Source organism: Equus caballus, chromosome 20 (genome assembly GCF_041296265.1).
Source record: "Equus caballus isolate H_3958 breed thoroughbred chromosome 20, TB-T2T, whole genome shotgun sequence".
NCBI lineage: Eukaryota > Metazoa > Chordata > Mammalia > Perissodactyla > Equidae > Equus > Equus caballus.
Window position 1 is genome coordinate 38,641,613 of NC_091703.1, and position 14,937 is coordinate 38,656,549.

Below are 14,937 nucleotides of genomic sequence, written 5' to 3' on the forward strand. Positions count from 1 at the left end.
CTGGAGGAAGTAGAAGGAGGTAAGGGAAGCAAGGGGATCTCCCCTCCCTCCCCCAAAGGCAGGGGCCCTGGGCTCCAGACTGCACAAGCCTCTGACAGGAAACGGGGGAAGGATGGCCCTCCATGGGAACACCTTTGCTCTCCAAGTTCCCTCACAGCCTGTAGGAAAACCCCACACAGAGGTGACTAAGCTATTGTGGGGGTGCCTTCATCAAGCTAGCACCCCAGGAGAGCAGATAGTGAGGGCAGAGTGAGAATGTCCCTGGGATTGCACAGGTGAAAGAAAGCACCCCTCCCCCCACCCAGCACTCCAGCTCTGCTGGTTGGCCAGAGGGCCTGAACAGATAGGAAAGCAGCAGCTGTGAGCCATTGAGCCATGGATCACAGCAGGCTCAGAATACAAAGCTCTTGACCCCCACCCATGGTGGCAGGCGGAAGCTGCAACCAGATGCTATCTCTGTGGAGGCACAAATCCACACCATCAAACAGTATGAAAAAAAAAATATTAAACCTCCAGACCAGAAGGAAACTGACAAGCAGCCAGAAATCAATCCTGAAGGCAAAGAGAGTTATAATCTAAATGACAGCGAATTCAAAATAGCTATCAGAAAAAAATCAATAAAAGAAAATCCAGATAGATAGTTTGATGAAATCAGGAACTTCTTCACAAAAGAGATGGAAACTAGAAAGAAGAAGCAATCAGAAATGTTGGAGTTGAAAAACACAATAGATGAGATAAAGAAAAATCTGGACTCCCTGGATAACAGAGCTGATATTGTGAAGGAATGAATCAGCAGTGTGGAGGACAGAAATACAGAAATGATTCAGGTGGAGGAGGAGAGAGAACTAAGACTAAAAAGAAATGAAGAAATTCTCCAAGAAATACCTCACTCTATTAGGCCATGCAAAATAAAGATTATAGGTATTCCAGAGGGAGAAGAGAAGGAGAATGGAGCAGAAAGCTTCTTCAAAGAAATAATAGCTGAGAATTTCCCAAACCTGGGGAAGGAGCTGGAAATCCAAGTGAAAGAAGCCAATAGATCTCCTACCTATATCAATGTAAAAAGGCCTTCTCCAAGACATATAGTAGTAAAGCTGGCAAAGTCAATGAGAAAGAAACAAGAGAAGTAAGGCAGAAGAAAATAACTTAAAAAGGAATCCCTGTCAGGCTTTCAGTGGATTTCTCAGCAGAAACCTCAAAGGCTAGGAGAGAGTGGAAGGATATATTCAAAATTCTGAAAGACAAAAACTTTCAGCCAAGAATATTCTATCCAGTGAAAGTATCCTTCAGATGTGATGGAGAAATAAAAACTTTACCAGATAAACAAAAGCTAAGGAAGTTCATCATCACAAGAACTCCCCTATGAGAAATGCACAAGAAGGCCCTCATACCAGAAAAAAAGAAAGAAAGAAAGAAAGAAAGAAAGGGGCTACACAAGCCCTAAGCAAGGAGATAAATAGGCAGACAAAATCAGAAAATTGCAGTTCTCTCTCAGAACAGGTTAGCAAAAACTTAATTATAATATTGAAGATAAAGGGAAAGAAAACACCAAAATAAATCTCATCATTCTAACTACAAACTCACAACACAAGATGGAATAAGTTGTGACAATAATAACTTAGAAGAAGAGGAAAGAGATGAAACTGGCTTAGTCTAAGGAAATAAGAGGCTATCAGAAAATGGTCTATCTCATCTACAAGTTTTTTATACAAACCTCACGGTAATCACTAAATAAACAATCAGAACAGAGACACAAATGATAAAGAGAAAACTAAGAAAACTATCATAAAAAACTACCTAACTGAACTTGTAGTCTGAAATACATGGGACAAGAAACAAAGGAAATGCAGAAGAACTGGAAAACAAGCAATAAAATGGCAGCATTGAGCTCTAATATATCAATAATCATTCTAAACATAAATGGATTGAATTCGATCAAAAGGCACAGAGTGGCTGGTTCGATTAAAAAACAAGACCCAACAATATGCTGCCCCAGGAAACACATCTCAGTTCCAAAGACAAACACAGGCTCAGAGTGAAAGGATGGAAGACAATACTCCAAGATAATGGCAAAAAAAAAAAAAAAAAGGAAGCAGGTGTTGCCATACTTCTATCAGACAAAGTAGACATCAAGATAAAACAGGTAATGAGAGACAAAGAGGGGCAGTATATAATGATAAAAGGGACACTTCACCAAGAAGACATAACACTTATAAATATATGCACCCAATACAGGAGCACCAAAGTACCTAAAGCAACTATTAAAAAACCTAAAAGGAGATATTAACAACAACACAATAAGAGTAGGGGACCTTAACATTCCACTAACATCAATGGATAGATCATCTAGACAGAAAGTCAACAAGGAAATAGTGGATTTAAATGAAAAACTAGACCAGATGGACTTTATAGATACAGATAGATAGATAGATAGATAGATAGATAGATAGATAGACAGATAGAACACTCCATCCAAAAACAGCAGAATACACATTCTTCTCAAGTGCACATGGAACATTCTCAAGGATAGATCATATGTTGGGAAACAAGGCAAGCCTCAATAAATTTAAGAAGATTGAAATCATATCAAGCATCTCTTATGACCATAATGCTATGAAACTAGAAATCAACTATAACAAAAACGTTAGGAAAGGGACAAAGATGTGGAGACTAAACAACATGCTACTGAATAACCAATGGATCATTGAAGAAATTAAAGGAAAAATCAAAAAATATCTGGAGACAAGTGAAAATGAACATACACCATACCAACTCATATGGGATGCAGCAAAAGTGGTCCTAAGAGGGAAATTCATACCAATACAGGCCCACCTTAACAAACAAGAAAAATCTCAAATAAGCAATCTTAAACTACACATAACAGAATGAGAAAAAGACGAACAATCAAAACCCAAAGCAGAAAGAGAGAAATAAAAATTAGGGCAGAAATAAATGAAATTGAAACAAAAAAGACAGTAGAAATGATCAATGAAACAAAGAGCTAGTTCTTTGAGAAGATAAACAAAACCGACAAACCCTTAGCCAGACTCACTAAGAAAACAAGAGAGAAGGCTCAAATAAATAAAATTAGAAATGAAAGAGGAGAAATTACAACAGATACCACAGGAATACAAAGGATTATAAGAGAATACTATGAAAAACTATATGCCAACAAACTGGAAAATCTAGAAGAAATTCTCAGACTCACACAACCTCCCAAAACTGAACCAAGAAGAAATAGAGAATCTGAATAGACCAACAGACAAGTAAAGAGATTGAAACAGTAATCAAAACCTCCTAAAAAATAAAAGCTCAGGACTAGATGGCTTCTCTGGAGAGTTCTACCAAACATTCAAAGAAGCTTTAATACTTATCCTTCTCAAGCTATTCCAAAAAATTGAGGAAGACAGAATACTTCCTAACACTTTCTGCAAGGCCAACATCAATCTGATGCCAAAGCCAGACAAGGACAACACAAAAAAGGAAAATTTCAGGCCAATATTGCTGATGAACATAAATGCAAAAATCCTCAACAAAATATTGGCAACCTGAATACAGCACTACCTTAAAAAGATCATACACCATAACCAAGTGGGATTTATACCAGAGACACAGGGATGGCTCAACGTCTGCAAGTCAATCAATGTGATACACCACATCAACAAAATGAGGAATAAAAACCACATGATCATCTCAATAGATGCAGAGAAAGCATTTGATAAGATCTAACACCCATTTATGATGAAAACTTTCAATAAAATGGATACAGAAGGAAACTACCTCAACATAATAAAGGCCATATATGACAAACCCACAGCCAACATTGTACTCAATGGGGGAAAACTGAAAGTCATCCCTCTGAGAACAGGAACAAGACAAGGGTGCCCACTGGAGGTTTTGGCCAGAGAAATTAGCCAAGAAAAAGAAATAAAAGGAATCCAAATAGGCAATGAAGAAGTGAAATCCTCACTGTTTGAAGATGACATGATTTTATACATAGAAACCCTAAAGAATCAACCGGAAAACTATTAGAAATAATCAACAACTACAGCAAAGTTGCAGGGTACAAAATCAACTTAAAAGTCTCAGTTGCATTTCTGTACTCTAATAACGAACTAACAGAAAGAGAACTCAAGAATACAATCACAACAAAAAGAATAAGATATCTAGGAATAAATTTAACCAAGGAGGTGAAAGACCTATACAATGTATTGAAAGAAATCAATGATGACATCAAGAAATGGAAAGATATTCCATGCACATGGGTTGGAAGAATAAAGATAGTTAAAATGTCCATACTACCTCAAGCAATCTTCAGATTCAATGCAATCCCAATCAGAATCCTAATGACATTCTTTATGGAAATAGAACAAAGAATCCTAAAGTTCATGTGGGGCAACAAAAAAACCCAAATAGCTAAAGCAATCCTGAGAAAAAAGAACAAAGCTGGAGGCATGACAATCCCTGACTTCAAAATATACTACAAAGCTATAGTAATCAAAACAGCATGGTACTGGTATAAAAACAGACACACAGATCAATGGAACAGAAGTGAACGCCCAGAAATAAAACCACACATCGGAGCAAAAAAAACAATGGAGAAAAGAAAGTCTCTTCAATAAATGGTATTCAGAAAACTGGACAGCCACATGCAAAAGAATGAAAGTTGACCACTATTTTACACCATAAACAAAAATTAACTCAAAATGGATTAGAGACTTGAATATAAGACCTAAAACCATAAAACTCCTGGAAGAAAATATAGGCTCTTTGACACCAGTCTTAGAAGCATCTTTTCAAATACTGTGTCTACTCGGACAGGAAAACAAAAGAAAAAATAAACAAGTAGGACTTCATCAGATTAAAGAGCTTCTGCAAGGCAAAGGAAACCAGGATCAAAACAAAAAGACAACCCACCAACTGGGAGAAAATATTTTCAAATCATATATCTGACAAGGAGTTATTCTCCAAAACATATAAAGAACTCACACAACTGAACAACAAAAAACAAACAACCCAATCAAAAAATGGGCAGAGGATATGAACATTTTTCCAAAGAAGATATACAAATGGCCAATAGGCACACGAAAAGATGTTCAACATCACTAATCACCAGGGAAATGCAAATCAAAACTACACTAAGATACTATCTCATACCCATAAGAATGGCTATAATCACCAAAACAAAAAATAACAAATGTTGGAGAGGTTATGGAGAAAAGGGAACCCTCATCCACCGGTGGTGGGAATGCAAATTGGTGCAGCCACTATGGAAAACAGTATGGAGATTTCTCAAAAAATTAAAAATAGAAATTCCATATGACCCAGCTATCCCACTACTGGGTATTTATCCAAAGAACTTGAAATCAACAATTCAAAGAGATTTATGCACCCCTATGTTCATTGCAGCACTATTCACAATAGCCAAGACATGGAAACAACCCAAGTGCCCATTGAGAGATGATTGGATAAAGAAGCTGTGGTTTATATATACAATGGAATACTACTCAGCCATAAAAAAGACAAAATTGTCCCATTTGCAACAAAATAGACAGACCTCAGGGATATTATGTTAAGCAAAATAAGCCAGAGAAAGACAAACATCGTATGATTTCACTCATGTGTGGAAGATAAACAAACACACGGACAAAGAGAACAGTTTAGCAGTGACCGGGGGGAAGGGGGTTGGGGAGTGGAAACAAGGGGTGAAGGGGCCCATTTGTATGGTGACTGAAAAATAATGTACAAGTGAAATTTCACAATTTTATAAACTATTATGACTGCAATAAAAATAATGCTATATCTGTGAAGCTCAATAAAGCAAGGTATTTCAGTAGACAAATCCACAAATGCTATGCACTGAACTGTCCCTCCAAAATTTGTATGTTGAAACCCTAACTCCCAATGCAACTGTAGAGGTTGGTGTCAAGATGGCAGCGTAGGCGGACTCTGAACTCACCTCCTCCCTTGGACACAACATATTTACAACTACTCTTGGAACAATTACCCCCAAGAGAGAACTGAAAACTGGATAAAAATAATTCCTGAAACAAGGGACCATGCTGACTGAGGTGGAAGAGGCAGAAATTCCTTTCTGGAGAGAAAAAAGCCACCTTTGCAAGCCATGGTGCTTCATGGCTGGCTGGGAGGAATCCTACAGTATGCACCTTCCCTGGAAGACCAGGGGATCTGAGTAGGGGAGCGGTACTGCTGTAAGCAGCTTTTGGACTCAGCACAAGTAAGACAAGTGTCATAATATCTCGCCTTGCTCACCACCAGAAAAGCTATTGGACGTAAGGAAAAAAAAGCCTGCTCTTAAAGGGCCCACACACAAATTCACCTGTTTCAGAAAGCAACCTGAAATCACCAGAAAGAAAGGTGCACAGTCCTTTGGTGAAGAGACTCACCTGATAGGCTCTGGGCACATCTCAGTGAGAGGTGAGACCTCTCCAGTGACTGAGATGTTGGCAGCAGCCATTATTGTGACCTAGGACAGCTGTGCTGACACAGACGTTGGCAGACACCATTGGAGTTCTTCCCCTGGCCTATTAGTCTAGCTCAGCCAGGGCAGGCAGCCCACCCTAAGGACTGGCCCCACCCAACAGCAAGCCCTCAGGCAACTTGTGGGCCTGCATAGGTGGGGTGCCTGGATCCTCTGCATCTGGGCAAGTGGGTCTGCCTCTTCAGAGCAAGGCATGTGTGAGGAGCTGGTGGAGTTTGTAGGGCCTCTGCAGAGGGGCACCTGGATCCACTTCAGGGGGTCAAGGCGCACACATGGGGCAAGACTGTGTTGGCAGTGTGTGTGGCCCTGTGGGTGGTGGGGCTTGTCAGCTGCAGAGGACCTGTGCTTCTCAAACAGCCACATGGGGGATCGGCCTCACCTTCCAAAGCCTGAAACAATTGGGTGCTCCCATATCTGGAGTCAGCCCCATTCAGCTGCAATCCTGAGAGAGCTGACAACAGCCTTACGGGCTGGAGGCCTACAGCAATTGTAAGCCCCTGAGCCTAGCAACCACCCCTGAGGCCTACTCACTTAACAGAAAAACTGCAATAGGCATGTGCTATTAGACCTTGCAGCCAACTGTGCTGGGGCTCCCCATGCCCAATAAAGTGACTGAAGGGTCCATAGCAGCCACAAGCAGCTGTGTATTACAACCAGCCAGACAAGGGGACAGCCTAGCCTCCCTGGGAACCTGCAGCAAGAGCAACCCTGCCACAACAGGACGACACACATAACCCACACAGGGGGTCACTCCTGGAATATTTGAAACTGGTGATGAGAGAGAAACATACTGCTGGGTCTCATAAGGCACCTCTTACACAAGGCCATCTCTCCAAGATGAGGAGATGTAGCTGACCTGCCTAATACATAGATATAAGCACAGAGGAGGAGGCAAAGGAATATGTTCCAAGTAAGGGAACAGGACAAAACCCCAGAAAAATAACTAAGTGGAACATAAATAAACAATCTGCCTGAAAAAGAGTTCAAACAGAAAGCCTTAAGGATGCTCACTGATCTTGGAAGAAGAATGAATTCAGCAAGAACTTCAACAAAGAATTGTAAAATATAAAAAAAGAGCCAATCAGAAATGAAGAATACAATACTGGCAATGAAAAATTCACTACAGGGACTCAATAGGAGGGTCGATGATACAGAAGAACAGATCAGTGAGCTGGACGAAAGACTAGAGGAAATCACCCAAGTTGAACACATAAAAGAAAAAAGAACAAGAACAGTCTAAGGGAACTCTGGGACAACATCAAGTGCACTAACACTCGTATTATAGGTATCCCAGAAGCAGAAGAGAGGGGCATAGAATCTATTTGAAGAAATAATAGCTGAATACTTTCCTAACCTAAGGAAGAAAACAGACATCCAGGTACAGGAAGCACAGAGAGCACCAAACAAGATAAACCCAAAGAGGCCCACGTCAAGATACACTATAATTAAAATGTCAAGAATTAAAGATAAAGAGGGGCTGGCCTGTGGCCAAGTGGTTGGGTTCATGTGCTCTGCTTCAGTGGCCCAGGGTTTTGCTGGTTCGGATCCTGGGCGCAGACCTAACACCACTCATCAAGCCATGCTGAGGCGGCGTCCTACACAGCACAGCCAGAAGGACCTACAACTAGAATATACAACTGTGTGCTGGGGGCTTTGGGGAGAAGAAGGGAAAAAAAAACAAGATTGGCAACAGATGTTAGCTCAGGGCCAATCTTAAAAAAAAAGAAAAAGAATTAAAGAGAGAATCCTAAAAGCCACAAGAGAAAAGCAACAAGTTATATATAAAGGAAACCCAATGCAACTGTATTTGGAGATAGGGCTTTTGAGGGTAATTAAGATTAAATGAGGTCATAAGGGTGAGATCCTAATTCAAAAGGATTGCTGGCCTTACAAGGAGAGAGAGAGAGATCTCTGTCCTGACACAGGCACCAAGAGAAGGCCATGTGAAGACATAGCAAGAAGGTGACCATCTACAAGCCAGGAAGAGAGTCCTCACCAGAAACCGACCCTGCTGGACCTTGATCTGGGACTTTCCAGCCTCTACAACAGTGAGAAATAAATTTCTATGGTATTGTTATGGCAGCCTGGGCAGACTAATACAACAAATATAGTTGGAGACTCTGTCAACAACTGGTAGGACAACTAAAGAGAAAACCAGCGAGGACACAGAAGAACTCGACACCACCATCAACCAACAGGATCTCACTGACATTTGTAGAGCACTCTGGCCAACAACAGCAGAATTCCCCTTTTTTTTTTTTCAAATGTCCATAGAACATCTACCAAGATAGACCACATCCTGGGCCATAAAACAAACCTCAACAAATTTAAAAGAATTAAAATCATACATAGTGTGTTCTTGAACCACAATAGATTCAAAGTAGAAATCAGAAACAGAAAGACAACAGGAAATTCTCTAAACACTTGGAAATAAACAACATACTTCTAAATAATCCACGAGTCAAAGAGAACATCTCAAGGGAGATCAAAATATTCATTAAACTTAATGAATATCAAAATTTGTGAGACAAGGTAAAGTAGTGCTGAGAGGGAAATTCATAGCAGTAAATGCATACATTGGAAAAGAGGAAAAGTCTTAAATCAATAATCTGTACCTCTATCCTCAAGAATCTCAAAAAAGAAGAGCAAAATAAACCCAAAGCAAGGAGAAGGAAGAAAATAATAAAGATAAAAGCACAAATCAATTGAAATGAAAACAGAAAATAGGGAAATATCAATGAAACAAAGAGACTGTTTTATGAAATGATCAATAAAATGAACAAACCTATAGCCAAACTGACAAAGAAAAAGGTGAAGACATAGATTACCAATACTATCAGGAATGAAACAATGGCTATCACTACAGACCCTGCAGACATCAAAAGGATAATATGAGGAGACTATCACAACTCTACACACATAAATTTGACAATAGACAAAATAAACCAATTTCTTAAAAAACTTACACAACTCACCCAATGTGAAACAGATAATTTGAGTAGCACTAGAAGTACTGAATCCATAATTAAAAAATGAAAAATCTGAGCCCAGATGATTTCACTGGAGAATTCTATCAAATGTTTAAAGAATAATTAACACCAATTCTACACAATGTGTTCCAGAAAACAGAAGAGGAGGAACACTTCCTAATTCATTCATTCTGTGAGCTAGTATTACCCTGATGCCCAGACCAACAAAGAAAGTACAAAAAAAGAAAACTACGACCAATATCCCTCATGAATATAGGCACAAAAAATCCTTAACAAATAACAGCCAATAGACGGTGCCGGCCCTGTGGCCGAGCAGCTAAGTTTGCGCACTCCGCTTCGGTGACCCAGGGTTTCGCCAGTTTGGATCTTGGGTGCCCCCCTAGCACCACTCATGAAGCCATGCTGAGGCAGCGCCCCACATAACAGAACTAGAACAACCTACAACTAGAATATACAACTATATACTGGGGGGGCTTTGGGGAGAAGAAGAAAAAGAAAAAAAGATTGGCAACAGATGTTAGCTCAGGTGCCAATCTTTAAAAAAAAAAATAATAATAATAGCCAATAGCATTCAAATACATTTAAAAAGAATTGTATATCACAACCAAGTGGCGTTCACTCTAGGACTGCAAGGCTAGCCAATATTTGAAGATCAATGTAACCCAACATAATGACAAGCTAAAGAAGGAAAGTCACATTATTTTATCAATTGATGCAGAAAAAGATTGAAAATTCAACACCCATTCATGATAAAAACTCTCAGAAAAATGGAAATAGAGGGTGAATAATAGCTCCATAAACATATCCACATCCTAATTGATAGATCCTGTGAATATGTTACCTTATGTGGCAAAAAATACTCTGCAAATGTGATTAGATCAAAGCTCTTGAGATGGGGAGATTATCCTGGATTATCTGGAAGGGCCCAATGTAAAAACGGGGTTATTAAAAGAGGGAGGCAGGGGGGTGAAAGTAAGAAAAGAGGGATGACGCAGCAAAGGTGGTAGTGACAGAGGAAAGGGCTACCAGCCAAGGCATGTGCACAGTCTCTAGAAGCTGGAAAAGTCAACAAAACATTCTTCCTGGTAGTGGGCTGAATGACGGCCACCCAAAGAGACTAGGTCCTACATCCTGGAACCTGTAAATATCACTTTATTAGTTTCCTGGGGCCGCCATAACAAGGCACAAACTGGGTGGCTTAAACGGACACTCAATGTGTTTTATTTGAAGGCTAGAAGTCTGAAATCAAGGTATCAGCAAGGTTGGTTCCTGCTGTGAAATGGTGAAAACACCATTTATAATCACTCAAAAAAAAAAAAAGAAATCCTTAGGGGTAAATCTAACAACACATGTTCAGGACTTGTATGATGAAAACTACACAAGGCTGATGGAAGAACTCGAAGGAGATCTAACTAACTGGAGAGATATACCATGTTTGTGACATCAAAAATCCCACAAAGTTTTTTGTAAATATAGACACGATTAGTCTACGAAAAGGCAAAGGAACTAGAATAGCTTTAAAAAACTTTGAAAAAGAAGAATAAAGTGAGAGGAATTGGTCTACTCAATTTCAAAACTTATTATATAGCTACAGTAATCAACACCGCGTGGCATGGCAGAGGGACAGACACAGAGATAGTAGAACAGAAGAGAGAAGCCAGAAGGAGACCCAGACAAATAAGCCCAACTTATTCGGTGCAAAAGCAATTCAATGGAGGAAAGAGACTTTTCAACAAATGATATTGGAGCAATTGGATGTCCACAGGCAAAAAATATAGGCCTCAACCTAAGTCTCACATCTTATACAAAAATTAACTCAAAATGGGTCACGAACTTAAATGTAAAACATAAAACTCTCAGCAAAAAACATAGAAGAAAATCTTTGGGATCCAGGGCTAGGCAAAGAGTCCTGAGACTTGACACCAAAAGCACAATCCATAAAAAGAAACCCTGGTAAACTGGACTTCATTAAAATTAAAACTTTTGTGCAAAGGTCACTATCAAGAAAGTGAAAGGACTATCCACAGAATGGGAGAAAATATTTGCAAATCATATCTGACAAGGGTCTAGTATCCAAAATATATAAAGAACTCTTACAACTCAACACCAGAACAACCCAATTCAAAAATGGGCAAAGGACTAAAATAGTATTTCTCCAAAGAAGATATGCAAATGCTCCCTAAGCACATGAAAAGATGTTCAACATCGCTAGCACGAGGGAAATGCAAATCAAAACCACAGTGAGATTCCACTTCACATCAAAATGCCTATAAATTAGGGGCTGGACCCATGGCCAAGTGGTTAAGATCTCACGCTCTGCTTCGGCAGCCCGGGGTTTCGCTGGTTTGGATCTGGGGCGTGGACATGGCACCACTTGTCAGGCCATGTTGAGGCAGCATCTTATATGCCACAACTAGAAGGACCCACAACTAAAATATATGTATTTTTACTATGTACTGGGGAGATCTGGGGAGAAAAAGCAGAAAAAAAATGCCTATAAATTAAAAAAAAAAAAAAGAAAACAAGTGTTGGTGAAAATGTGGAGAAATTGGAAGCCTCATCCATTGCTGGTGGGGATGTAAAACTGGACAACCACTGTGGAAAACGGCTCAGTGGTTTCTCAATAAATTGAACATAGAATTACCATATGACCCATCAATTCTACTCCGGGGTATAATATACTCAAAAGCACTGAAAACAAGTATTCAAACAAAACCGTGTACACAAATATTCATAGTAGCACCATTCACAAAAGCCAAAAGGTCATAACAAACCAAATGTCCATCAACTGATGAATGGATAGCCGTATTGTTATCGGCTATTTAGCCATAAAATGGGATATTCTTATATTATATTCTAATACGGAATATTATTTCACCTTAAAAAGGAATGAAGTACTAATATACGCTACAACAGAATGAATCTTAAAAATATTATACTAAGTGAAAGGAAGCCAGTTGCAAAAGACCTCGTATTCTATGATTCCATGTATTTAGAGTCAGAAAATCCATTGAAACAGAAAGCAGATTCGTGTTGCCAGGAGCTAGGGGGAGGGCAAAATGAGAAGTGACTGCTTAATGAGTATGAGACTGCCTTTCGTGGTAATGAAAAGGTTCCGGAACTAGACAGTGGTGTTAGTTGCACAACATTGTGAATGTATTAAATGTCACTACTGGTAAGTTTTATATTATGTGTATTGAATGGATTGAATGGCACTATCTTTCCTTGTTTAGGTCAGCACAAGAAAATCAACTCAAAATTTCTAAGAAATCCATCATTCTAGATTTTAATTATGAAGTACAAAGCAAGGTTCTCTTGTCAGCCCAGTGTCTGCACCCCTCAGCCAGGCGGTCCTCTTCAGAGCACTTCTGCCTCTAAGGTAATGAAGCTTCCAAAATGTGGATTTTTTAAAAGTTCAAGTTAATTGTCGCAAATCAGAGACTCCATCTAGGCAAGCCTGTTTATTCAACACGCCCCTTTTTCTGGGCTTCCCCACCCTGAGGAGGTCTAGCTGTAAGAATGGAAACGGAACGATCCAGGCCCTCCAGCTTTTCTGGTCATAGGAAAAGTCACACTGTTGTCCTGGCCGTGTCACCCACCTAGGCTCTACTCTCTAAAAAGGAGGTCAATTAGGAGGAAACCTCGAGCTAACGCAACTCAAATCTCACTTCTGTTGTTCCTCCCAGATTTGTGTTCTATTCAGCTCCCTCCGTCTGCTGAAATGGTGAGAATATTGTTTCTCTCCACCCCACCTTGAGAGCACACAAGTGAATTTCCATTTTCTCTTGCCATTACAAAAAAAAGGGCCGAATCTAAGTGGAACATTTTCCTCCTTTCGGCCATACTAGGTTTGGGCTGGTCTGCTGCAGTGAGGCTGAGAACAACAGGTTGGATCTCTGCCATCCCAGGAGACAAGCCCAGTCCTTCCTAGCACCTCTCTCACTTGTGATGCCAACATGAGCTCACAACCACACTGCCAATTAGAGTTCCAGACTGGAAGTAGGAAGAAGGATGGAGGCTGGTCCACCTCTGAATGCCCACATCAACTCTGTCAGGATGAACGGGGGGTGCTAAGCTTAGAGATGAGGATACAGGAGACTCACTCGGCTCGAGAACAAGGATAAATGCGACCAAGTCAGTCACTGACCTAAGTCTGAACTCTGGACACTTCAGAGAAATTGCAAGAACTCTGAAACCTGTCCTCAACAGAAGGCTCGCCAGCAGCCAATATCCATTTCATTCAGCCCCAGTTTGCACACTGCTTCAGACCCTGAAAACAGAAGAGGAAGCTGAGGCTCTTACTATTTCTTGACTTACTGCATCATTTGAAGGAAATTTGGTCCTGGAAATGAGGTTTCTAATAACTTCTTTCAATTGTGCCCAATCCTGAGCTGAAATTTCTGACTTCCAGTGAAGCCCTTATAGTCACATTTTGGATAATTCCACAGAGTTCTCAGGGCCCTCAGGGAAATGCTTTACCCTTAGAGAAAACACTACTAGCACCTGGGTGTCTTGGCTTCTCAGCTCCGTCTGCTGAAGGGAGCACCTAGCCAGTGGAGGACAACCGGGGGCCTGTTGGCTTCTCAGCTAGCTAGGGCCGAGGGCACAGGGCCTGGCCACAGCTGCAGCAGGAGCAGAGCGGAAGTTTGCTTGCAGTTCAGAAGTTTATTATTGAACAAGGTTGGGCCAACTGGTGTTTACATGCTTGATCACTGGAGCCCAGGTGTACCGGCTGCAGGAGGGGAAGAGGGCCCACAACTCCGCTGGTCACCGGTGATGTCACCCCAGGAAAACGATGGGCTTCTCTCCTGGGTCCAAGGTGCCAGGGCTGGAGCAGGTCCTATCAGAGAGACTCCACTTCTGTTTCCAGCGCCTGGGCTGGGGAGATGAGGGTTTTTAGGATCTCCATGTAGTAGGGGCCAAACACCTGCTGATTGTGACGTGTGAGGTTGACAAACTTTTGGCCCAGTTCTGCCAGTTCTGCCTCAATGAGAGTAAGCCCTCCAGGGAGGTCTAACAGAGACCGCTGCACACCAAGAACCAAACAGCATTTGAGGAACAAATGGATCCGCTGATCTGTGAGCAAGAAAAGACAGTGAGAAGAGAAAGGGCAAACAACCTTCAGGGAGAAACACAGCCCCTGCGGTGTACTCACCCAAGTTCCAGGTTAACTGAGATATTCGCTAACCTACCTGCTCACCTGGAGATAAGGAAATTTGTTCTGTTTTGTTTTGTTTGGGAAGGGGGCTGCTATCGAGCTCCCAAGGACAAAGCAAAGATCAAAAATCAGTGGGCTAGTAAATTTCTGACTATTCAAAAGGTGACTTAAGTATCCATCGGTTAGATCCTAGTGAGCTCCTAACATAACAGGAGGATCTTAGACTTATCCTGCAGATGGCAGAGGTTAACAGCAAGGCCAAATTCACAGCCTCCATTCCAACATGG

At 40.8% G+C, this 14,937-nt stretch overlaps 1 protein-coding gene across 14 annotated transcripts in view; it reads right to left on the reverse strand.

Moving 5' to 3' along the window:
* Positions 1 to 12,751: 12,751 nt before the first annotated feature.
* TCP11 (t-complex 11) overlaps positions 12,752 to 14,937 on the reverse strand; it is a 132,842-nt gene continuing 130,656 nt past the window's right edge. For all 14 annotated transcript variants that reach the window (XM_014734358.3, XM_070245457.1, XM_070245455.1 and 11 more), the window contains one exon: positions 12,752 to 14,568. In XM_014734358.3, the coding sequence (XP_014589844.3) occupies positions 14,336 to 14,568 (233 nt within the window). In that variant the 3' untranslated portion in view covers positions 12,752 to 14,335. The remainder of the gene's footprint in view (positions 14,569 to 14,937) is intronic.